The sequence below is a fragment of the Poromitra crassiceps genome, assembly GCF_964638095.1.
Source record: "Poromitra crassiceps genome assembly, contig: HAP1_SCAFFOLD_297, whole genome shotgun sequence".
NCBI classification, from domain to species: Eukaryota; Metazoa; Chordata; class Actinopteri; order Beryciformes; family Melamphaidae; genus Poromitra; species Poromitra crassiceps.
This window is the reverse complement of record NW_028152104.1, coordinates 43,673-69,680: the sequence shown is the minus strand read 5'-3', so window position 1 is coordinate 69,680 and position 26,008 is coordinate 43,673. Positions and strand designations below refer to the sequence as shown.

Here is a 26,008-nt window from a genome sequence, read left to right as displayed (position 1 = left end):
CTGATTTTGGAAAAAAAAAAAAAAAAAAAAAAAAAAAAATCAGACAGAGTGTTGAGACCAGAGAGGCTAAGACCGCATTGACTCAGTGCGGTATTCAGCCTCTCTGGTGTCAAGTCTGATTTTGGAAAAAAAAAAAAAAAAAATCCAAAATCAGACAGAGTGTTGACACCAGAGAGGCTAAGACCGCATTGACTCAGTGCGGTATTCAGCCTCTCTGGTGTCAAGTCTGATTTTGGAAAAAAAAAAAAAAAAAAAATCCAAAATCAGACAAGAGTGTTGACACCAGAGAGGCTAAGACCGCATTGACTCAGTGCGGTATTCAGCCTCTCTGGTGTCAAGTCTGATTTTGGAAAAAAAAAAAAAAAAAATCCAAAATCAGACAGAGTGTTGACACCAGAGAGGCTAAGACCGCATTGACTCAGTGCGGTATTCAGCCTCTCTGGTGTCAAGTCTGATTTTGGAAAAAAAAAAAAAAAAAATCCAAAATCAGACAGAGTGCTGAGACCGTATGTGTAGAGGCTAAATTAAACCAAAATAATAAAGCCACTGAGGGGCGAATTGGGAGTAGTTTCAGACGCGTGTTCAAGTCCAAGAAATCAATGTCCATTCACTGTTATAATTGGATGTCTCACCGACCCTCCATTTATTTGGCAATGCATGTTTGTCATTGCTCACCATATGTACAGCATAGTCCAACAGCAACAGTCACGCTATGATGCCCAGTAACCAAACTCATGACTTCACATAATACTGATAACACGGAGAAAATGAACAAACACGGTAATAGTGAAAGGCATGGAGCAGCACCAAACACTGCAGCACGGTCGAAAACTGTGTGCTTTCCCAATCAGCACCTGATTCCCCTCACCTGGGAGCATACCTATATGCACTTTTCTCTCCCATACCATGCTCCACCCAGTGTCCAATGTCAGGATTGCATGTACACACACACAGTCAGATCACAAACAGACAAAAGTAGAATTTGGCTCCAACAGTATGTATATGTATGTATGTATGTATGTATGTATCTATCTATCTATCTATCTATCTATCTATCTATCTATCTATCTATCTATCTAATTATTATTTTATGTGTTCTATAATATAATATGATTTAATATAATTTTTCAACTTGTGACATACATTTGTGCCGTAAGGCATCTAGTCTGCCGGAAAGCTGTCAGAAGAAGAAGAAACTTCCCTTTGGCAATAGACGCATAGACATATATAAGGCTAGATGGCTTAAGGCGGAGTCACCAGCGTCGTTGAAGCGCCGCCATCTTGCTACGGCAGGCTTTCTGGTACGTTCTCTGGTAGCTGTTGGAGGGTGCACAGACAAAAATACTCATAACTTGCTGAAATCTTGACGGATTTACAAACGGTTTGGTTTATTACAAGCATATTCCGTTCCCGAGATATGGCAACAACAAAACAAAAAACACTAAAAACACTATATTTTTGATGGGCTCCAAATTACACCAAAATTATACCGAAGCATCTATGCCATGAGAGGGATTCAGGCACAAAGTTTCATGCAGTTTCATCCATTTCCCTAGGAGTTATGATCATCTGATGTGATAATACTAACCCAACAACAGATGCTCATAGCTCCTAGCAAAATGGATGAAACTGCATGAAACTAGGTGCGTGAATTCATCTCATGATGATGATGCTTCAGTTTAAGTTTGGTGTAATTTGGAGCCAAACATAATAATAAAATGTTAGCGTTTTTTTAACCCATAGATATATATAAAGCTGTGGTGCCGTAGCAAGATGGCCACCATGCGACGACGTCGCTCTCCATTGACCGGCAGCGCGGGTAAGCCATCTAGCCTTATATATGTCTATGAATAGACGGACCAGTAGGTGGCAGTAATGCACAAAAAGCTGTTTGCCAAGCGCCATAAAACAATAGAAGAAGACACCCGATCTACTATGAATCACCTCATTGAATGGAAAGGAATTGCATTCAAATGCCCCCATCGAATGGAGAGGAGTTGTACAATCTCTACAACCCAGTTTAGCCGGGTTGCCGAGGTTACTGTGAAAAGCCCATGGAATGGTTCAGACTCGCCATTGGCTGTTCTCTCGAGCACCACGCCCACCCCTGCAGACACTACTACGCATGCGCGGTTCTACTAAGCACACCGCACACCTCTGCAGACACTACTACGCATGCGCAAAGCGCAGGTTATGCGGGTTGGATTCATTTTCCCATTCAATGCATTGCACTGGCGTATAAAACAGCTTTGTGGTCGCTAGCTGCCCGTCAGCTTAGCAAACTCAAGGTGAGTGGTTTTTACTAGCATGCTAATCCTAGAAGAACAAGCTAATGTCACATTAAACTCCAGGCGAGTGTGTTTACCTAGCTTCTGCTAGCCAGGCTAACCTTCTGCTTCCATCAACAGGCTACCGTCACTTTTAGAAACTAACGCTAATGTTATGTTAGATGATCAACTCCGGTTTATTTACCTTCTGCTGTGGTTAGCTCATGCTAGCGCTAGTAAAGGGATGACCAGGGATGACAAGCTTGCTTAGCTTTTAGAAGCAAAGCTAATGTTGTTTTCAGTGTTGCTTGGTGCTGTCACACTCACACACATGCGTTAACATTAATACACGTCTTAGCTTTTTAAAGGTAAGCTAATGTCACATGTGTGTTAATTGAAAGAGCCAAAACCTAGCTTTAAAAGGCTTCTGAAATAGCTTCAAGGCAGGGGACAGGAAAACCAATCAATTACAGATCACGGGGTTCTCACTATAATTCCATCCATAGGTAACATAATGTAAAATAACTACTCCTACATACATTAGGATGCAGTTAGGATCCCTGGTGAATGCATGTAAAAAATAGATATATAATGGACATAATAAAAGGGAGCCGGCTCTGTCTGTTTGGTGTTTCTGTCTGTCCCGCTGGTGATTATGTCAGTGATGTCACTGGTGATGTCATCAGTCCCCGCTGGTGATGATGTCGTCATCAGTGATCTCATAATCAAAGTCCCAGGGGCAGACACTGAAATAAGTGGGAGTGGCACACGGGCTTAGAGATGTGACGTAGATGTTGTCTCTGTGTTTTATAGCGAGTCGGGTGGGGGGCGAGCACTCTAGAGGGGCTCACTACCCTTGTTAGGCTAACGGCCTAAACATGGTCGTCAGTCAGAGCCTCGCCCCGCCCTCCCCGTATGACGGCGGGTGGAGCCCCGTCCTACGGGGAGGGGGCGAATGTGACTCAGCGCTGACGAGAGTTGTGACTGGTCGTTGCCTTGGCTCATCGTCGTAAAGTCGCCTTTCAAAGCATGACGTTAGATTATAACGAACTAGTTGTGTGGCTTAGCCTTCCCAAATGTTGAGGGTCGTTTTTTAGAATTTAATACATAGAATTGGGAACGTTACATTCAATTTCATTCAGACTGCCTGGCAGACAATCTCCGCCATTTTCACACGGAGCTTCCACAGGAGGAGGGAGGGTGGAAGGAGGGAGGGCATAGTGGCGTCCGAGCATGTAGGGCTAGCTGGCGCCGCCAGGCGGCGAGACGGCTCCAATTCGAGGCGGACGGATGACCATGTTTAGGCCTTAAGGCTACCATTTGTTTTCTCAGAGGCAGAGGGATACAGTGCCGGCTCTAACTGTGGTATATTGGGAGTGAGTGGTACTGACTTTACTAGGTGCACATTATCAGATAATAATGGACACCCTGCAGCCAATCAGAATTGAGTATTCACCCAGACCATGGTATAAATATTTATATATATATGTATGCCCCCTTTAGGGTGATAACTACCACTTATGTTCATTTAGGTTTCCGATTGCTATATTACATGGAGTGTCTGGTGTGGGAGATTTGATCTGTCAAAAGCAGGGGAACAAAGGCTCGCTCCTGGCCAATCCTGACGCTTGACTGCTGCATAGGCGGGCACAGGGCGTGGTCTGCCTAAAACCGCGGTGCAATCCATAATTACGCCTCCAAGGCAGGGGACAGGAAAACCAGTCGATTACAGATCACGGCGTTCTCAAAGTGGACTCCAGAGATGCCAGGGGTCCTTGAGGGCCTTCCAGGCAGTCCCCAGCAAAAAGGGGGATACTTTATTGTGACGTCACCAAACGTTCCACAGTGCATGTGCTTAAAAGGGAATGCCATGAATGGATTGTGATTTCAAAATGTCTTCCATTAGCTTTAGTGTCATACAATAACATTCTTGCTGCCTTAGTTTGCACCCTTTGAACTCTTCTTACACTATCACAAAGAAATGAGGTATCCTCTTTGTCAGTAAAGCAGTACCAATAATGTTCTTAGGTAAGTGGCAAATGTGAGGAAACTAAGATAACTGGCTTCACCATAAATTGTTACATATTTTTGCCTTTGTAACCACATCTTGAACATCTCTTCGGGCTTTCTTCTAGTGGAGCCAAGAACCTTGATTTCTGTCTTCCTATATTAAGAACAAGCTTCAGGGATGCAAACTAGTAAAAATTTTATCCAAAAATTGAGCATTTAAGTGACTACATATCAAAATATGCAAAATTCTTACTTTTTCTTCCTCATTCACACAAGTTCTCTCACTTGCTCTCTCTAACACAATATTTTATATTTCTCATGTTATTTCTTGCAGAAAGATGGTTAAAGTAAAGAAAATTTTTTATGTCAAATGGAGAAGCTGTGTGGTGGACCAGGGGAGAACCATGAAGTCGGTAAGGAGGCACAACATCCTCCAGTCTCCTACCAGCTCTATGGAGGAGATAGGAGGATGTCCAGGCGGCGATCGAGCAGCACCAGCATCAATGGCTGAAGCCCCTCTAGAACCTGAGGGCGGTGCTCTTCCACCACCTTCCAAACTTCGTAAGCTCGAGGATGTGCAGGTAGGGATGTTAATGGTTTATCGACAATTGATTAATCGATCGTACATAATTAGATCATTCAAATATTATGTTAACAGATTAATCTACAATGTAGGCTATGTGCTAATTTCTAATTTTTATTTTCTTTGCTGAAATGATTTAAAGGCCGGGTTTTCCGTGGGGAATATGAATATATATTAAATCTCACGCCCCTAAGGTTTTAGAATCCGTTGAAATTTTTGAAATTGGTTGTTTACAGCCTGAGATATCACCAGAAATCCACTCTGTGTGTGTGGGGGGGGGGGGGGTGGTGGGGGGGGGGGTGCGGGGACTCGAAATACTACATTTCCCACAATGCACTGGGCTCGCGTGGCCTTCGTTTCCATGCCCACCCCTCAGGCGTTTGGCTGATATCAAACTCCAGTAGGTGGCGGTAATGCACATATATGTTTGCCAACCGCCATAAAACTCAAAGAAGAAGAAGACATGGAGAGAAGACATGGAGAGAAGAAGAAATAAATCGAAAATAAATCGAAAATCAATTGCCTCCAAATTGCACCAAATGTAAACGGTAGTATATATGTCGGGAGATGTCTTCATAAAAAAATTTTCATGCATTTTAAGGCATTTTCGTAGGAGTTACGCGCATCTGATGTTGTAACTATTTTCTGTAAAAATGTGTAAAAACGGGTACATTGCTCAGCGTTGATTTCGTTACTTCAACCCACCTACTACTAGATGTAAAATTTGACGAGCTTTCCAATGCCGCCAGTCCCGTGTCGATTAGTGCTTCCGTTCCCGAGATAATGGTCTCTTTGCAAGGAACTATGGGAAGCTAATATTAGCTACAGCAGGCTAGGCGGTTGACAAGATGGCTGCGTTTTTGTTTTGGTCAAGGCCTCTGAAGGGGCGTGGAGGACCTCTAGAGGCGGGACCATGGCCAACAACAGTTGTAGTTCATAGGTGCACGACTTCCGCAAGGCGGACTTAGGCCAGATGACGCGAAACGCGTCGGCTGGCCCAAAAAATATGTGAGAGATGCTTGATATCTCTGGCAGTGAATATCCAATTTCAAAAATTTCAACGGATTCGAAAACCTTAGGGGCGTGAGATTTAATATATATTCATATTCCCCACGGAAAACCCATCCTTTAACACCACGAGGGTGAAATTTAACTTTCACTGCTCATACAGAGGAAGAAGAAAGCCAAGCTAGCAGACAGAAAGTCCAGTGTGGGAGAATTACCCCGCAAAAGACAACAGTAATCATTGTAATACAATGTTGAAATATGTCACGTCCACAAGCACAATGACAGCTAACGCAGGAAGTTTAGTTGGTTGATCGACTTTTTGGGTCGGCCTAAAGACAGTTGTAAAACCCTGCATTTTGTAGTTTCTATTTAGCATGTCAAAAGCGTTTGTTTTTTTTCAATCTAATGATTCATCGATTAATCAATTGTTAACATGACCATTTAATCGATTACGAGAATTGATCACAATTTGCATCCCTATCTGCAGGCATGGATTGAAATCCGGCCCAGTCTGCATGTGCCAGCTGTGGAGTCCCTCTGCCCACCCCTAAGTCCATGCTGCCACATATGTCAGTGTGCTTTAAAGGAAGAAATCTGGAAATGTGGTGATTGTGACAATGGAACCAATGCATTGGATTTATAGGCTAATGTGTGCACACCATCTAATGGCCATGTCATGTTGGTAGCGCGCTACACATACCTCTTCATTGCGTTGGCAGAGCAGATTGTGTCCCGTCCCAGTGGAAAGAGCGGCTGTGACGTCAGCGCTGGTGAGTTGCCGTTCCTGATCGGCAATGAGCGTGTGAGTGTGATTCACAGGTTGTTTTTTCCACACCGGCAAGAACCGGCGAGGAATAGGCTGTGATGTGGATCCCGCTGAACCCGTGGCCCTCTGCGATGAGCTGCCTGTGGCCTCGCACAGATCGGTACCGCTTAGCTGGCTGTGATGAAATGTGGATCCCTCTTCGTGCACGACACGCTGAGTAGATTGTCCCGGGCCGATGGCTGTAGTCTCCCGTCACCTGGTCTCCGCAGCTTATGACAGCAGGCGCACTCTGCCACTATGCACCTGCAGCTCCAGCCAAACACACTCCAGTGCTGTATATGGCTGGTTGATCCCGAACAACGGTCCAATACGAGTCAAAAATAAAGCCAGTTTTCGACTAATGTAGAGGCTAAATTAAACCAAAATAATAAAGCCACTGAGGGGCGAATTGGGAGTAGTTTCAGACGCGTGTTCAAGTCCAAGAAATCAATGTCCATTCACTGTTATAATTGGATGTCTCACCGACCCTCCATTTATTTGGCAATGCATGTTTGTCATTGCTCACCATATGTACAGCATAGTCCAACAGCAACAGTCACGCTATGATGCCCAGTAACCAAACTCATGACTTCACATAATACTGATAACACGGAGAAAATGAACAAACACGGTAATAGTGAAAGGCATGGAGCAGCACCAAACACTGCAGCACGGTCGAAAACTGTGTGCTTTCCCAATCAGCACCTGATTCCCCTCACCTGGGAGCATCCCTATATGCACTTTTCTCTCCCATACCATGCTCCACCCAGTGTCCAATGTCAGGATTGCATGTACACACACACAGTCAGATCACAAACAGACAAAAGTAGAATTTGGCTCCAACAGTATGTATATGTATGTATGTATGTATCTATCTATCTATCTATCTATCTATCTATCTATCTATCTATCTATCTTATTATTATTTTATGTGTTCTATAATATAATATGATTTAATATAATTTTTCAACTTGTGACATACATTTGTGCCGTAAGGCATCTAGTCTGCCGGAAAGCTGTCAGAAGAAGAAGAAACTTCCCTTTGGCAATAGACGGACCAGTAGGTGGCAGTAATGCACAAAAAGCTGTTTGCCAAGCGCCATAAAACAATAGAAGAAGACACCCGATCTACTATGAATCACCTCATTGAATGGAAAGGAATTGCATTCAAATGCCCCCATCGAATGGAGAGGAGTTGTACAATCTCTACAGCCCAGTTTAGCCGGGTTGCCGAGGTTACTGTGAAAAGCCCATGGAATGGTTCAGACTCGCCATTGGCTGTTCTCTCGAGCACCACGCCCACCCCTGCAGACACTACTACGCATGCGCGGTTCTACTAAGCACACCGCACACCTCTGCAGACACTACTACGCATGCGCAAAGCGCAGGTTATGCGGGTTGGATTCATTTTCCCATTCAATGCATTGCACTGGCGTATAAAACAGCTTTGTGGTCGCTAGCTGCCCGTCAGCTTAGCAAACTCAAGGTGAGTGGTTTTTACTAGCATGCTAATCCTAGAAGAACAAGCTAATGTCACATTAAACTCCAGGCGAGTGTGTTTACCTAGCTTCTGCTAGCCAGGCTAACCTTCTGCTTCCATCAACAGGCTACCGTCACTTTTAGAAACTAACGCTAATGTTATGTTAGATGATCAACTCCGGTTTATTTACCTTCTGCTGTGGTTAGCTCATGCTAGCGCTAGTAAAGGGATGACCAGGGATGACAGGCTTGCTTAGCTTTTAGAAGCAAAGCTAATGTTGTTTTCAGTGTTGCTTGGTGCTGTCACACTCACACACATGCGTTAACATTAATACACGTCTTAGCTTTTTAAAGGTAAGCTAATGTCATGTGTGTTAATTGAAAGAGCCAAAACCTAGCTTTAAAAGGCTTCTGAAATAGCTTCAAGGCAGGGGACAGGAAAACCAATCAATTACAGATCACGGGGTTCTCACTATAATTCCATCCATAGGTAACATAATGTAAAATAACTACTCCTACATACATTAGGATGCAGTTAGGATCCCTGGTGAATGCATGTAAAAAATAGATATATAATGGACATAATAAAAGGGAGCCGGCTCTGTCTGTTTGGTGTTTCTGTCTGTCCCGCTGGTGATTATGTCAGTGATGTCACTGGTGATGATGTCATCAGTCCCCGCTGGTGATGATGTCGTCATCAGTGATCTCATAATCAAAGTCCCAGGGGCAGACACTGAAATAAGTGGGAGTGGCACACGGGCTTAGAGATGTGACGTAGATGTTGTCTCTGTGTTTTATAGCGAGTCGGGGGGGGGGCGAGCACTCTAGAGGGGCTCACTACCCTTGTTAGGCTAACGGCCTAAACATGGTCGTCCGTCAGAGCCTCGCCCCGCCCTCCCCGTATGACGGCGGGTGGAGCCCCGTCCTACGGGGAGGGGGCGAATGTGACTCAGCGCTGACGAGAGTTGTGACTGGTCGTTGCCTTGGCTCATCGTCGTAAAGTCGCCTTTCAAAGCATGACGTTAGATTATAACGAACTAGTTGTGTGGCTTAGCCTTCCCAAATGTTGAGGGTCGTTTTTTAGAATTTAATACATAGAATTGGGAACGTTACATTCAATTTCATTCAGACTGCCTGGCAGACAATCTCCGCCATTTTCACACGGAGCTTCCACAGGAGGAGGGAGGGTGGAAGGAGGGAGGGCATAGTGGCGTCCGAGCATGTAGGGCTAGCTGGCGCCGCCAGGCGGCGAGACGGCTCCAATTCGAGGCGGACGGATGACCATGTTTAGGCCTTAAGGCTACCATTTGTTTTCTCAGAGGCAGAGGGATACAGTGCCGGCTCTAACTGTGGTATATTGGGAGTGAGTGGTACTGACTTTACTAGGTGCACATTATCAGATAATAATGGACACCCTGCAGCCAATCAGAATTGAGTATTCACCCAGACCATGGTATAAATATTTATATATATATGTATGCCCCCTTTAGGGCGATAACTACCACTTATGTTCATTTAGGTTTCCGATTGCTATATTACATGGAGTGTCTGGTGTGGGAGATTTGATCTGTCAAAAGCAGGGGAACAAAGGCTCGCTCCTGGCCAATCCTGACGCTTGACTGCTGCATAGGCGGGCACAGGGCGTGGTCTGCCTAAAACCGCGGTGCAATCCATAATTACGCCTCCAAGGCAGGGGACAGGAAAACCAGTCGATTACAGATCACAGCGTTCTCAAAGTGGACTCCAGAGATGCCAGGGGTCCTTGAGGGCCTTCCAGGCAGTCCCCAGCAAAAAGGGGGATACTTTATTGTGACGTCACCAAACGTTCCACAGTGCATGTGCTTAAAAGGGAATGCCATGAATGGATTGTGATTTCAAAATGTCTTCCATTAGCTTTAGTGTCATACAATAACATTCTTGCTGCCTTAGTTTGCACCCTTTGAACTCTTCTTACACTATCACAAAGAAATGAGGTATCCTCTTTGTCAGTAAAGCAGTACCAATAATGTTCTTAGGTAAGTGGCAAATGTGAGGAAACTAAGATAACTGGCTTCACCATAAATTGTTACATATTTTTGCCTTTGTAACCACATCTTGAACATCTCTTCGGGCTTTCTTCTAGTGGAGCCAAGAACCTTGATTTCTGTCTTCCTATATTAAGAACAAGCTTCAGGGATGCAAACTAGTAAAAATGTTATCCAAAAATTGAGCATTTAAGTGACTACATATCAAAATATGCAAAATTCTTACTTTTTCTTCCTCATTCACACAAGTTCTCTCACTTGCTCTCTCTAACACAATATTTTATATTTCTCATGTTATTTCTTGCAGAAAGATGGTTAAAGTAAAGAAAAAAATTTATGTCAAATGGAGAAGCTGTGTGGTGGACCAGGGGAGAACCATGAAGTCGGTAAGGAGGCACAACATCCTCCAGTCTCCTACCAGCTCTATGGAGGAGATAGGAGGATGTCCAGGCGGCGATCGAGCAGCACCAGCATCAATGAAGTTTAGTTGGTTGATCGACTTTTTGGGTCGGCCTAAAGACAGGTGTAAAACCCTGCATTTTGTATTTTCTATTTAGCATGTCAAAAGCGTTTTTTTTTTTTCAATCTAATGATTCATCGATTAATCATCGATTACGAGAATTGATCACAATTTGCATCCCTATCTGCAGGCATGGATTGAAATCCGGCCCAGTCTGCATGTGCCAGCTGTGGAGTCCCTCTGCCCACCCCTAAGTCCATGCTGCCACATATGTCAGTGTGCTTTAAAGGAAGAAATCTGGAAATGTGGTGATTGTGACAATCAGGCTGTACTCTGCACCCCCTGCACCATTAGAGAACACAGCAAATTCAACCTTGTGCATGAAATGGAGATGTGGGATGTAAGTATTTTCCATTTTCTACCACTATGTTACAAATTATAGAAGCTCAAATCTTCCAAGAAACCATTGTTTTGCAGAAAAGAGCAAAGGGGAAGGGGACTTTTTCTAAACTATCAAGCAATTAATCAATGACTCAATGCATGTTACTCAGCACGAGGTGTTCCATGGGGAATTATGCCTACCCCACACTACAGGATTTTCAAATCCTTGAAGATTATAAAAATATTGAGAGCCCACACACTACAGGACAGAGAGAGCCAATTTTTTAACATTTCAATCTTGGGACACACACACAATCGCGTCTGTTCAAACGCAACCCCACACACTAGAAGATTATGCCGAAGATTCACCTTGGAAGCAGGGCTCGACGTTAACTTTTAAAATGCCTATTCAGTGTGCGCACCGGGTGTAGTAGTAGTAATAATGATAATAATAATAATACATTTGTGTCATTTCGTTTTCTAAACAAATCTTATTTTTTGTTTTTATAATGCATTTGCACTGAAAGGATTTGTTTAACTAATATTTGCGCGGACAGCCGCGTCCATTCGGGGTGTGGGCCTACTGTGCACGGCCAGGCGAAAACCGTCTGCACAGGTGCCTTGTGTGGAGGGGCGCGTCTGCTGATTTGACTCACTTTTCCGTGCGGACACTCGCCGATGCGGGAAGCATGAGACCTAAGCGCTTGTTGTAGGCTACATGCTTTGCAGTATAGCATTAGTTTTCCGTCCCGTTCAAAGACGCACGGGTATTTCACCTCGATGACAATTTCCTCGTTCTTTGTTTCTGTGCGGGGCTGCGGGCGAACGCGGACCAGATTATTTTGCGAAAAACTAATGGAAACGCAGCTACTACTGGCTCTCTGCTCAAGATGCAATCGCCTGTCGGGTTGTAAATATCTAACATGTTAGATATGCCCGATTCACAATCGGGAAGAGGCAGTCTTCCCGATTGTGAATCTTTGAACCCCACACACTACAGGATCATTTGGGAAGATTATCTGCCCGACGCGCATCAAATCGGGAGCACCCCCGAGAAAATCGGGAGGGGGCAATCTTGGCCATAATCTTGCAAATTATCCTGTAGTGTGGGGTAGGCATTAGTGTCAAAATGAGTGTCAAGTTCCTCCCTGAGCAGCAGGTGTCAGTTATCTAGGCTGATTACTGCATTCAAGCTCAGTCTTGCTGTGACTCAGTGGGCGTGACCCCACAGTGACTTCTGCCTCTGTGACATCACATGCATACCCTCTATAGAGACAGTCCGCATGTCTGGGAACGCCCACAAAATGTTAAACGGCTGGTGCGCGAGTGGGGTAAAACCGCCAATATATCTCATGGGCTGACTCACCAAAAGACGGTGCTGTGGCTCTAAACTACATGTTTGGGGGTTCTAGAGCAGAACACAAGACGTCTGCTCAGATGTGCGTTTACTTCGGTGGTTAAATCCCCGATCGTGTCTGCCTGGGCTGGGCTATCAGCTAAATTATAACTTTGCTGAATGGATAGAACGGGGGAATTTACCCCACCCTGACCACGCCCCCAGCAAGGCTGAACCAGCTAACCCAGCGTCTATTGTGGGCGTTCCTAGAGCCTGTATGGGCGTTCCCAAACATGCAGACTGTCTCTATTGAAGTAAATATTAACATGTCAGCTCTTTATGGTATATTTACTATAGGGTAACGCATACGTGAAGAGGGTGCCAAATGGCTTCAGGTGGGATTGGAAAAGGCATGATGGACACACCTGCATGACATCCTACAAACGACAGCTGCATGTATTTGATCAGAAAGGTATTCCGTTTTGGTGTTCCATGGCAGAACCTATTCAGAATACTGCAAATGTGTGTTTTAAAAAAAGGTGTTCTGATCAGTGTTTAAAACTACAACTTAAAGCATACGTTTAGAACTCTGGACCACTATTTGATACTAAGCTATGCTGTGGAAGCAGAGACATGCAGGGTCTAGTTTATGTAAGGAACATGTATTTTCATAGAAAATACACAGTTATTGGCTGTTCTTTTTCAATATTCCATATAATACCAGATTTTCTGGACAAAAGTGCTTGATTCTATGATTTCTACAGTGTGAACAATGTTTATATTTTGTATACAGCAAGATACAGTATGTAGCATCACAGAGCATCATAATGTGCAGTCGGAACAATTAATCTAACACACTAATTATAAAAACACAGCCCCCTGTGTAGGCGCCAAATGGGTCATGGTTTGTTTCTTGTATGATTATTTGAGTGTAATATTGTATGTGTCCAGGGGGCGTCGCTGTGACGACTACCTGGGCTCAGGTAAGCTATTTAATGCTCTTTCCACTGGGTGTCGTTAGGTGTTTGAACCCGGAAGGGCGAACGGTTTTTACCGCACTGCGTGCTCTCGTGCCGGTAATGTTTGTGCTACATTTGCTTTCTGTAGAAAAGAACTTTGCTGTATTCATATCGGTGAAATGGAATAAATGGATGGGTTCCGAACATCAAGGACAAGCCTTCTTCGTCGTTCTTATACAGCACTCAGTGCAATGTTATCGTATATATTAACATCAGCACAGCTAGCGAGTCAGCCACAACTCAACCCGGTAATTCAAGCACCTCGGTGGCTTACAGTATAGGGCTGTGAGCCTGCCTCAACATTAGTAAAAACCGTGCCAAGTTCACAACCGGACTTTGTTACTTGTTCCGTGGACACGTTGGTAGCGTTGTACACGGGAGGACAGCTGCCGTGGATAGGCCGGGTGGCTGCCTGGATCTCGGCAGCGCTGCTAACGCTATTTGGATTAGCTTGAATGCTACGTCAGGCAACCGGAGGAGGACCGGGACAGCTGCTCGGACAGGCCGGGGTAGCTTCCAGGATCTCGGCTGGCGTTGCGGGTGCTGCGTCAGTCAACCGAACCGGAGGAGGGCCACGTGAGCTGCCGCGGACAGGCCGGGGTAGCTGCTTGGTGCTCGGCCTCTTGGCTACGGAGGAGGACGTCTGCATCCGTCTGTCTGCATACATCCATAGGGGGTGGCTACAGTGTTAATGCTCTTAGCATCTCACCTGTGGATTATCTCTTAGCACATTGGATTTTGAGGTATTGACATGTTACTTTTCGTTTTGCATTGACTGTTGTTCTTTACGGACTGACCGACTTGTCGTTTCGTTATGGGAGACGTGAGCGTGCCTCCGGAAGAGACTGCAGGGACTTGTGTGCAAGCCGCTAGTAAACCTGCTAGTGTGATTAGCGATTTTGAGACACAAAAGGGAAAAAATGAAGCTTTGTTTAAAGGAAAAATGCGTTGTAATTATGATTATATGTTTAATGCAAACAGGTGGGTTTCACATAATGCACTTGAAAAATGTAATGATAATGAAGGTAATGTATTTGAAAATGGTCATGTTGTTGTGCAGGACGTTACTCCTACTGACTGTAAACGCTCCAGTGGTAATGGTGCTAGGTCCAGCACCATATCCAAAATGATAATTCAGACAGAGGCTGAAAGGGCAGTACTTGTGATCTGTGCAGCAGCTTTAAAGAAGAAGCATGCTCAGGAGGACGAAGCAAGGGTGCTGAGAAGGCAAGCCTTGGAGGAGCGGCAACTACAGCTGAAGAGGAAGTTGGAGCAGCTCGATATTGACACTGAGCTAGCTGTTTGTGATGCTAAGCTGGCAGTGTTTCGTGCAGCTGAGCATAAACGTTCCTCTCGAGCGTCCTCAAAGAGGAACACACCACCACAACCACCAACACAGCAGCCGCAGCAACCCTCACAACCACAACCACCAACACAGCAGCCGCAGCAACCCCCACAATCACCACCACCACAGGCCGATCTGCAGCAGGAGAAGGTCGGTGAGGTCTACGCCTCCATGAGAGAGTCGAACTCGCGGGAGGAGGGGGCCGTCGTTGAGTTTGAGGCCTCCACGAGGGAGGAGGAACCGCAGCAGGAGGCGGCGGTGATCTGTGAGGTTCTGGAGGAGGAACCACAACAGGAGCGGGAGGTGGCAGCTGTCTGTGAGGTTCTGGAGGAGGAACCACAACAGGAGCGGGAGGTGGCAGCTGTCTGTGTGGTTCTGGAGGAGGAACCACAGCAGGAGCGGAAGGAGGATGCCCACCAGGCCGACCTACAGCAGGAGCGAGAGGCGGCGCTCGGTGAGGCAAACCCACAACAGGAGCGGGAGGAGAAGCCACATCAGGTGTTGGAGGAGGCTTTTAGTGACGTTGAAGCTTCCATGGCTGAAAAGGAGTGGTGCCAGGACCGCTCACTTCTTCCAGCCAGCCCAACCTGCTGCGACGGAGAGGCGATGGAGCAGCCGGCCTCTCGTCGTTTGGCAGTGCTACAAGAGAAGGAGCAACATTCTCGCCCCCCAGAACGCTGTCTTCAGCTGGAGGAGAGATGCACCGTGGAGCTGGACAGTATGTGCTTTGACCTTAAACCTCCTTAGTTGTCTTTCATTAATTCATTTGGCTCCTTTGGTTTATTTTGTGTAATTGTTCATGACCTCCTGTCATTCCCAATTAGGAGCGGGTATGTAGGCGCCAAATGGGTCATGGTTTGTTTCTTGTATGATTATTTGAGTGTAATATTGTATGTGTCCAGGGGGCGTCGCTGTGACGACTACCTGGGCTCAGGTAAGCTATTTAATGCTCTTTCCACTGGGTGTCGTTAGGTGTTTGAACCCGGAAGGGCGAACGGTTTTTACCGCACTGCGTGCTCTCGTGCCGGTAATGTTTGTGCTACATTTGCTTTCTGTAGAAAAGAACTTTGCTGTATTCATATCGGTGAAATGGAATAAATGGATGGGTTCCGAACATCAAGGACAAGCCTTCTTCGTCGTTCTTATACAGCACTCAGTGCAATGTTATCGTATATATTAACATCAGCACAGCTAGCGAGTCAGCCACAACTCAACCCGGTAATTCAAGCACCTCGGTGGCTTACAGTATAGGGCTGTGAGCCTGCCTCAACACCCTGAAAGATTAATCATTTGTAAAATCCTTTTTGTTGCAGCAAGAATGCATGTTGTTGTTTGCACATTCTGTATGTGCGAATCAGAACATGCAACTCCTATCCGTTTGGGGTTGTGGCCAGCTTCACCCAGACGCCCACAAACAGCCATATCCTTGAGTCTGATGAGACTAATTTCTCTTCTCCAACTGGAATGTGGGGTCTCCATGAGGGGAATCATTTCAGCGATCCAGGAAGCCTTTCCTTCAACTCAGGTGGATCTTATGTTATGAATATGGAATTCCTTTTCTACCACATTAGCAGGGCTCACATTATTGGCATCTTATTAATCTTCAAATTCCTATTTTGTTGCGTTTTAGCTGCTTGAACTGTATAGCATTTTGGTGAAGGAATGCTATGAAGAGTTCAGGCACTGGCAGTTCCAGCAGATGGCCTGCTCTGTTTTGGCACCAAGACTGACTGATGGAGCCAGCTGTCCCATGTGTCCAAAGGTACAGTAATAATTGTTATGGCATGTCTGGATGTGCATTATTATTTCATGTGCGTATATTTAATCATTGCTTGTATTATATTAGGAAAATGGAACCCTCTGTGTGGCTGCCGACGCGCTGTTTGGACTTCCACGGAAAAAGTCGTCAGGGGAAAGTTTTGAGCCTCCAAAACATGAAGATAGATTTTTCCTCAATCAGAGTGAAGTGGACAGTTTTGTTGAACATGCAAACCCTCAACCAGAGGTAGGACTATAGTTTCATTTGAGAGAAGAATTCCACCTACATGTGATAGTTTTAAGAAAGCGATCTGCTTTGTTACTCATGTCAAATCAATGTAACATGCTTAGTGATGAAAGGATTCTGTCTTTTCCCCTCAAAGGGGGGGTGTCCTGGATTCCATGCTGGGAGTGCAATCCGGTCAAGAGTCAGGTTCAAAAAGCTGGATGAAACTGGCGTATTCGGGCTCACCTGCAGGCATGAGCATCCAGTCAAGTTTCTAAACTTGAAATCTGGAGAAAGGTATTTGATTTTTGCAAGAACTAATGCTAAATATATGCTTAAATACATCATTTATTTGATTTAAGTTAAGTTATCCTTTATTTATCCCCATGGGGAAATTCATCCTCTGCATTTGACCCATCCTCTACTAGGAACCTTCCTAGAACTAGGAGCAGTGTGAATCTAACTCTTTTTGCTTAATTTCTTCAGACTGTCAAATGCTGTCCTCTTGCTGAAGGAATTCAGTAGAGAGCAGGAGGAGCGCCAGCTGAAAATGGTTTTCATGTACGACATCGCGTGCAAACTCAAACCCCACCTACAGGTAACACTACATATTTAAGTTACGGTACTATTGCAGAGCAAATGTGAAAGGTTTTAAAATCATTGCATCTATATCTATCTATCTATATATCCATCTAATTTCTGCATCTCTGTCTGTCTCTATCTCTGTGTGTCTGTCTCGGTCTGTCTCTCTCCCTCTGTCTGTGTCTGTCTCTCTGTCTGCCTGCTTATCTGTAACTGACTGTCTGTCTGCCTCTGTCTGTCTGTGTCCTACTTCCGGATTTCCCCCTTGATTTGATGGAAGCAGGTAATAAAGCATTTTACCTGGAACCAAATGCAACCTTGTTTTTGTTACAGAGCTGGGGGATAAGTCAAAAATGTCTTTGCTGGGGTCAAGAGGGTGTGGGATCAGTCAATTGACTATGTGTAGTTATGAATTAAAGTTGTGTTTTCTTTACTTTTTCTGCCATTTCTTTAGCGCCACTATCCTGACCTGATGAACAACAAGGTCAGTGTTCCATTCTTATGGGCACAATCTTGCATGTCAGGTTAGGAACATTTTCTACCTGGATCAGAAAGTAGATGTTTGCTAGTTGAGCCTGATGCACAGTCTATTTTCCATAGACTGTGCTTTAATAAGTACAAAAAACTACCGCACTAGACTCGGGGTCCCCACGGGTCCTTAAAATCATTGAAATCTATGCCTTAAAAGTTTGTGGAAATAGACATTGAAGGTGCTTGAATTTAGGGTAGCATTGTGTCTCCACAGTACTTTTTTTTTGCTGTATTGCATAAGAGAAGGTAAGAGACCACAGCACAGTTGAGAAGTGTTCACACATTCAAGCCTCTCTCTTTTTAATTGTCTGTGAGCCTGCTAGTTCTCATCATAATTTCTTCATAGTTGTAACAGTAATTAACCTTGATCCATGTCTCTAACTATGCCGTGTTGGCTCCCTGAAATTTCCTGATCATGATCGGGCAAGTCGTTGAGGAGGACATGAATACACCAACTAAGCATGATTAATATTTTACAGATGTTTTATGTCGTGTTTACAGTTCCAGTTCAACACTCGATTCCACAAGGGAACAGGACTGGCTGATGGGGAGCAGAGTGAGCGCTTGTGGTCCTACCTGCGAAAATTTGGAAAAATCACAAAGGAGATGACCCCATCTCATCGCACAGACCTCCTTACAGATGCTCTCCTGCACTACTCTGCCAAAGTGCAACAGAAGCAAAGTGAGTTGTTTGTGTGTGTGTGTGTGTGTGTGTGTGTGTGTGTGTGTGTGTGTGTGTGTGTGTGTGTGTGTGATACACACTATAATTGCTTTGGACGGCTGGACTTGACAAAATAGGAATCTGCATATTAAAGCCTAGGGTGGGGTTGGTATTTTTGTTAAGGATGAGTTACTTCAGTATTTCAAGGTTAACATTGTTGATAAGGCAGTAGATGATATTTTTGCTTTAAGATTTGAACACCGAGTTTCACAATATTTTTTTGTTACTTTTTCATGCTACCTATCACCCGAAGGCGCTGCACGGGGAAGGGACTTGGGGGATCGGTGTAAAGTGCCTGACCATTTCCTAAATTTAAAGCCAATGCTCAAAGGTACCCTACAGTTCAGCCCCCAGTTGATCTAAATAAAAGTAGGCGACCTAGAGTCTTCCCTGATAACTTTCTTTCATCAGAGTTGTGTTGCACTGTTTTACTAGAAATTATCAGACATATGGGTTGTTGGGATAATCAGGAGGATGTGGATCTCTGCTACAGTTCACTGTGCAGTGTTCTCTATGCAGAGATAGATAGACACTCTTCCACTAAGACTTCTGGCTTACCTACAAGTCTAGGACATCAACTAAAAGGTAAAGCTTTTTGGAACTGTGAATTAAATCCATTATGGGCTGATGTAAGAACTACTGAAAATAAATTTCTAAAATGCCGAAAAAATGCCTCAGGGATGCATTTATAAGCAGTGTCAACACATCTCTGAAAAAAAGACTACGTTTCTTTAAGCAGAGATTCAACAGGGGCCAAGCGATGCATTTGGAACAGCTTCAGTGTAAAAATCCAAAATAAGTTAAATTACCGTAACCGTTTGGGCCCTAGGAAAGCTGTCGGAATACTTATGGGGATTTGGATAATGAGACTGAAAGTGTCCCGAAGATATGGGAAAGTGAATTTGCCAATAATTTCCCCCCTTGCTCTCAAGTACCCCCTGTAGTAGCTCTACATATGCGTACCCCGCTTTGGGAACCACTGCTCTACATAGAAAAGTCGATAATCCAGCCTCTGTCTTTGGTTAAATCTTAGCACTGTATTTCTCTTTTTGTAGTAACAGGCATTCCTCAGCGACTTCTGAAGGCCGAGAAAATAAAGGAGGAGTCAAAGAAAGAGTTGACAAACCTCATGAAGTCTTTGCCAGGTATTTAAACTATGTCTTCATTTTGTGTTAATTATTGTCATGCAATTATTATCTTCACACTGTACTTCTATGGGTGTCTTTTTACATGGCAATTCATTTTTGGTTTGATATACTGTATACTCCTGTACTCCGTAACATGTTCTCTCATTTACATTATGTCATTTAGCAAATGCTTTTATCCAAAGCGACTTACAATATCACATTCTGCTATGCAACACCATCTACAACAGTTCCACTTTTGAAGCAAGAAAGTAGCATTAGTAAGAGTAGCATTCGTTTTTCAGAGTTTTTTTCTTCAATTTTTTTGGGTGGGGGGGGGGGTAGATTAAGAGGGGTTAGTTACTTTACTTTTACTTTACTTTATTTATATTTGGCAGACGCCTTTATCCAAAGCGACATACAACCAGGTTAAAACAGTACAGCAATAACAAGAAAAAATTAATAAAAGTTTTAAACGAAAAAATGTATAAACGGCAATTAAATTAGAACATATTTACAGACAATAGACGTGCGGATGAGAAGAATAGGAGGATAGCAAGATAGAAGAGAGAAGAGATAAAAGTGCATAAGGATGAAAGTGCATAGGAGCTAGAGGGTTAACACAGTTGTAACACAGTTACAGTAAGCAGTGTTGGGCAGTTACTTTCAAAATGTAATAGACTACATATTACTAGTTACTTTCATTTGAAAGTAATAAGTTACTTTACAATATTACTTTCTGTGTAGAGTAACTTGTTACTTATTACACTACTTTTGCATTACTTTCACCAAAATAACAGCAGTAGCAGAATGACATCGCTGCCCCGGAACCATCCCGAAAAATAATTTCAACCGCCTTGAAGTCAGTGTAAACAATGCAAAATTCTAAATTTTATTCTTTTCCTTTGTTATTATCATCTATAGTGGTTTTTTGCATAAAAACACAGTTTGATTAGGAAATGATTGTATCTTTTTTTAAATATGTGCTTTGATTGAATCAAATGTAACTCAAATTGTAACTTGAGTTACTTGACAAAGTAACTGGTATAATACTACTGAAATCCTATAAGTAATAAGTTATATTACTGAGTTACTGCTAAAAGTAATATATTACATGTAATATGTTACTTTTGTAATGAGTTACCCCCAACACTGACAGTAAGTAATCCGATGGGACAAGGGATATTCTCTCTACTTGTATTTGGTTAGAAATCAACTTTCCCTGAGTGTTTCTTTTACTTACCCCTATAAAAAATGTTTTTGAGTTTCCTACAGTACTATGGGTGGGGGTTTGTTAACTCACTAACTTTTGCAATAGCGTGCTTGTTGAAACCTGTTTAGCCACGATGAAGTTACAGTTGCTTCCCTCAACATGCGCTAAGGGGACTTCTCTGTTTGAGCGAAAGGTGGGAGAGTCTTTTACTAGTACAGAGATGAATAGCTAATTGATGACCACTAGTAAAATAAGCTGTCATATAAACAAAGCCCTATAATATCAAGAAAGTGCCGTATACTGTATACTGTATATGCACCTACGGGCGAGTTGCGGTATTTACTGATGTGGCACTTTACTTCCCCAGGCAAGCCTATAGGCGTTGATTCCTGTATCAAATCTCCCATCAACAGTCCTGAAGATTATTGTGAATAAATATGTACATTTGCTCTAGATGCAGAAAAACCCTGGCTGTTGATACTGGCTCAGTATACATTATCCCGCTTAGAACACGGCCTACAACTAAATCATTCAATAATCTGACAAAAATAATTATTCAAATATTTTAATAGCGTTTTCAACACAAAGTGGTTTCATTCGTAATTGGCACACAAGACACCACAGCTGCAACTGGTTGGCCTAATTAGTAGGCTAGTGGTTGCTGACAAAAGGCTCTTATCAACTGATTAATACCAGGTGTGGCAGAGCAGCGGTCGGTCGTCGAGAAATAATGACCGGTGAATATTGTTGATTGACCAATCAGAATCGAGTATTCGAGAGAGCCGTGTTCTAATATGAATTAACTGCTTGCAAGGAGCACCTTCATAACCTCTTGAGTGTTCACTTACTCACTGACTAACAACATTTGGCATATTTAAAAGCACTGGATAACTAAATAATTCCAAATTCTGTTATATTTTCAGAACTAAGACAAATACTGTGATGATATTTTTGCTTTATCGACCCGTACTAGTATTAACACACTTTATCTAGAGTAAGACATAAGCCAGCTTATACCATGGTCTGGGTGAATACTCGATTCTGATTTGCTGTAGCGTGTCCATTATTTTGTTATAATGTAAACCTAGCTAAGTCCTGGCAAACGTCTGTTCACAATTCATATCCATGTGCCATGTCCTCAGCAGAGCCGTTTGAGCTCTATACCACCGTTCAGTGTTAATATGTCACTTTCATAAATTTAGAAGAAAAAAAAGGTCAAAGTAACCATTTGGGTTACCCTTGTGTGCTCAGTTGATCAAAATGACGGGCATTTACGGAGATCTGACGTTTACATTTGTCAGCTGACCGAAGCGCTCGAGCGCAACCATAACAACAACAAGGAAGCAGTCACCTGTCATAAACAAACGAAAATCTGAATTATCTTAGCCTAAAAGGCTGCATTCCACAGGATGCCGACTGCCCCTATGAACTTACTGATACTGTAGCCTATGAGCGATCAGCCACATGCTGCGGCCGTCTGAGTCTATTTCATCCTGTGAAAATCTTGAGCAGCCTAGGGGATTTTGTCTCCGGTTCTCAAAGTTATGACAACTAGATTTAGATTGCAAAATGCATGAAAATGAATGAATGAAATGAATGGACTTGTTTTGTTTCTTTGGTTAGTGACTATGGTATAAGCGGGTTAATGCACTTGGAGGTGTCCATTATCAGAAATTAATGGACTGCGCCTCTGCATTGTCCATTAATTTCTGAGAATGGACACTTCATCGCGCATGAACCCTTACATATGATCTATTACCTTGAATACAGTTCTATGGAGATTAAACATGTTTAATATCAGAGCCCCCATACACCGTGCAGTCATTGATACAGTAGGTAGGAGAACTCCTTGCGTCTCAATCCTTGTCTCAGCATCCGTATCCTTTTTCCATGGTTTTTCATTTAAAGTTTGCCTTTTTTTTTTTTATCTAATAATTGAACCATTGACCTCTAACCACCACTGTTGGAGAAACACTAAGCTAATCTATGTTTTGTTTTTACATGCTATTTTCAAGGTACCACTGTTGAAGACATCAGGAGTTGGGGGAAGGATCTGGAGGCTTCTCTGAAGAAGCAAGAGGTTTCCTTTTCCTGGGAGGAGACTTATGTCGAAAATCTCTACCAGTTTCAGAGGGGACAGTAAGTCAATGCTTTATTGGGTTATATAAAAATGTAATGTAATTTTTTTTTTTTTTTTTATATAACACATCGATGTTAACAACAACAATTTAGACTATTAAAAAAGTTTTTTCCGAAGACCCATTGCTTGAAGATTTTCTTGCCTCCTTGGTTTTGCAGTAAACCTATGCTATACCCCCCCCCACCCCTTTTTTACTTCTCTCTTTTCTTAGATGGCAACTTACAACATCTCAAGGAGGAGCTCAAGTTGTGGATTTGATCTCGAGAACGGAAAAGTAGGCGTCATAATGTCAAAACAAATTAAAGTAATCATTTTGCTGTGATTTTAGCAGCCAGGAATACCACTGCCCAGTTGGGTGTGGGGTAGATAGGTAGACAGGCATGGACATTTAAGAGTGTGCTATAAGAATGGCCTCTTGCATAAATGACTTCATGGAATCATTGTAACATGTCTTTCATATGTTGTGTCTGTGTGTGTGCGGGTGTGTATTAGGGCGCAGAGAAAGATCTGTGCTCTAGAAAAGAAGAACCACGTGGAGCAGAGGTGGTCGCTCACCTCCCCTCAGGCCAGGCGTTCCTCTTTTCAGCAATGGAGAAGCGAGCCATGGAGGTGTTAGACAACATCTTTAACCTCAATGTGGAGCGCAAGTTCATGTGTGGCCTGGTCAGGAAATATGCAGGTGAGATGATTAGTTATTAGTAGAGCGGATTAGCAGAATAATTGTGCACTTTTTGAGAAAAGCATGTACCGTAAATTCCGGACTATAAGACGCACCGGTGTATAAGCCGCGGGACCAAAATTGACTATTTTTTTCTTCTATAAGCCGCACCGGTCTATAAGCCGCGGGTGTTTTGATGTTTAATTACCATATGAAAGGGTTCGTGCACAGAGAGGAATGTCGGGAAAGCGATGGCTGTTTGGGGAAGCTCCCATTTATTAACATTTCAACAAAACAAAACAAAAGTCAGGTCACTAATCCCCAGACAAAATCACACAACAATAGGCTATATGTGCAGCAAACCTGTAACCAGAGAAGTCAAGTCACTAATGCTCGTCTTCCTCTTCTTCCTGCGTACTGAAACCACCAAAGTCCTCATCTTCAGTGTCGGAAACGAACAGGTTCAGGGTGGCTTCGTCAACCACTCTCCTCTCTCCTTCATTGTCACTCAAAACCAACGAACTCCTCTTCATCTATAGCTGTGTTTCCATTACAGTTTTTCGCAAAAGAATTGCGATATTTCTACAACTTCGACAATGTACAATTGCGACTTGTAGGCGTTTCCATTGAAGTTGCGTTTGAGTGATTCCCCGTTGCAGCAGCTGCCACAGTGATTACGCACGGGGATCTGCCCCATATCCCGTCCCCTGCATGCTCAAATCCAACCAATGGTCAATGGAAATCCCAACATGAAGTTACAATGCATATAAACGAGCCTGATTATCAATTCAAAAGAAAATGAGTCGCAAAATGTTGCTGGCTGCGTGAATGCAGTCAGCGCGACAGGCAGAGGAAAAAAGGTAGCCTAATAGCCTACAACTGGTCCGATTTAGAGATGGAGGGGGGAAAAGGCTGATTTGGTTCTATAATTGCACCTGAAACGTGTGCAATGTATTAGCCTACTCACAGTCACTGTATTCACTTCAGACAGCACCACCGCACCAGTGTGTGCTTTTCATCCTCTCATCTCGCCGCTGTGCCAAATGCGCGCACACAGGCAGCCTGCTGTCACCATGGACCGATTTCTGCCAAACATTATCTAATTTGCCCGGCTACGCTTTTGCACAACACTCGTCTTTCTGCTAGGTAGCGTTGCTTCAAAGTTTTCCACTTGCTGCGGAGGTTTTGACACGGCTATCGAACCTTACTTACCAAACTTATTTTCCGCTCCTTTTCCAAGGGATAATATGGGTCACATGACGTGCAAATGCGAAAAATGTGTTTCCATTACACTTTTGCGATAAACTGCTATATCGACACGTCTGAAAAACCACCTCATGATCATCTACTGCTCGTTCTCATGCTGTCGAGAACGAGCAAAGCTTTTTTTTGGTGAAAGAATCCTCCAGGGCGCTTCTTGTTAACAGTCCGAGTGAGTGGCAGGTCGAACGTCAAAGGCACTTCATCCATATTTATGATCTGCTCCGGTTCGATGGAATATTCCTTGATCTTCCTTTGTGTGAATTCCCCGAAGTTTGTGATTTTCTCCTGGTAGTCGGGGGAGGGAGTTGATGGGCTTGTGGCCGTTTGCTTACCGTAATTACCATATGTAAGTGGTCACGCACAGAGGGTATTGTCGGGAAAGAGATGGCTGTTTGAGGAAGCTCCCATTTACCGTATTACCGTAACATTTCAACAAAACAACATAACACAACACCACCGTTGTTTATTTTTACAGTGCACACAGTGTCCGCGGTGTGGTGAAAAGAGGGCAAGAGAGGAAATTAAAACAGAAGTGGATTTATAGTTAGAAAGAGTGCTAAAAAAGAGAGTTTTTTTTTTTTTTTTTTTTTTTTCTGAAAAAATCCATAGATAAGACGCACCGTTATATAAGCCGCAGGGGCCAAAAAACGGGAAAAAAGCCGCGGCTTATAGTCCGGAATTTACGGTAATTCCTCACATAGTGAGTGAATACCACAAGGATTATTTTCAGATGTGGAGGGAAGTCTGATTTGACCTCAACTCCAAGATGGCCACCATTTTCTGGTGTAAAATGTACAAATCTGCTTATAACAATTGTACATTTTTTGAGAAAAGCACGAACTCTCTCACAAAGTGAATGAACACTAAGGTTTATTTTCAGATGTGGAAGGAAGTCAGATTTGACCTCAAATCCAAGTTGGCTGCCATTTCCCCAAGATTAATGTACAAATGTGCTTATAACAATTGTGCACTTCTTCAAAGAAGCATGACATTTCTCACATACTAAGTGACCATAAGGGTCAGTAAGATGGAGGGAAGTAAGATTTGACCAAAAAAAAACAAGATGGCTACCATT

The 26,008-nt window shown here is 43.5% G+C and overlaps 2 protein-coding genes across 2 annotated transcripts in view; both read left to right on the top strand.

Annotated features, from left to right (window-relative positions):
• Nucleotides 1-16,081: 16,081 nt before the first annotated feature.
• On the top strand, nt 16,082-23,011 carry LOC310770999 (uncharacterized protein). Its single transcript, XM_083663687.1, has 10 exons — nt 16,082-16,242; nt 16,348-16,479; nt 16,564-16,722; nt 16,859-16,998; nt 17,188-17,299; nt 17,738-17,767; nt 18,316-18,496; nt 19,591-19,680; nt 20,460-20,521; nt 22,888-23,011. The coding sequence occupies exons 1-9, from the start codon at nt 16,153-16,155 to the stop codon at nt 20,471-20,473; spliced, it is 948 nt and encodes a 315-aa protein (XP_083519813.1). The 5' UTR covers nt 16,082-16,152; the 3' UTR covers nt 20,474-20,521; nt 22,888-23,011.
• Nucleotides 23,012-23,681: 670 nt separating this feature from the next.
• LOC310771006 (uncharacterized protein) overlaps nt 23,682-26,008 on the top strand; it is a gene marked incomplete at its 3' end in the record, with an annotated part of 45,968 nt that continues 43,641 nt past the window's right edge. The window contains exon 1 of the mRNA XM_083663693.1: nt 23,682-23,691. Coding sequence (XP_083519819.1) covers nt 23,686-23,691 — 6 coding nt within the window. The 5' untranslated portion in view covers nt 23,682-23,685. The remainder of the gene's footprint in view (nt 23,692-26,008) is intronic.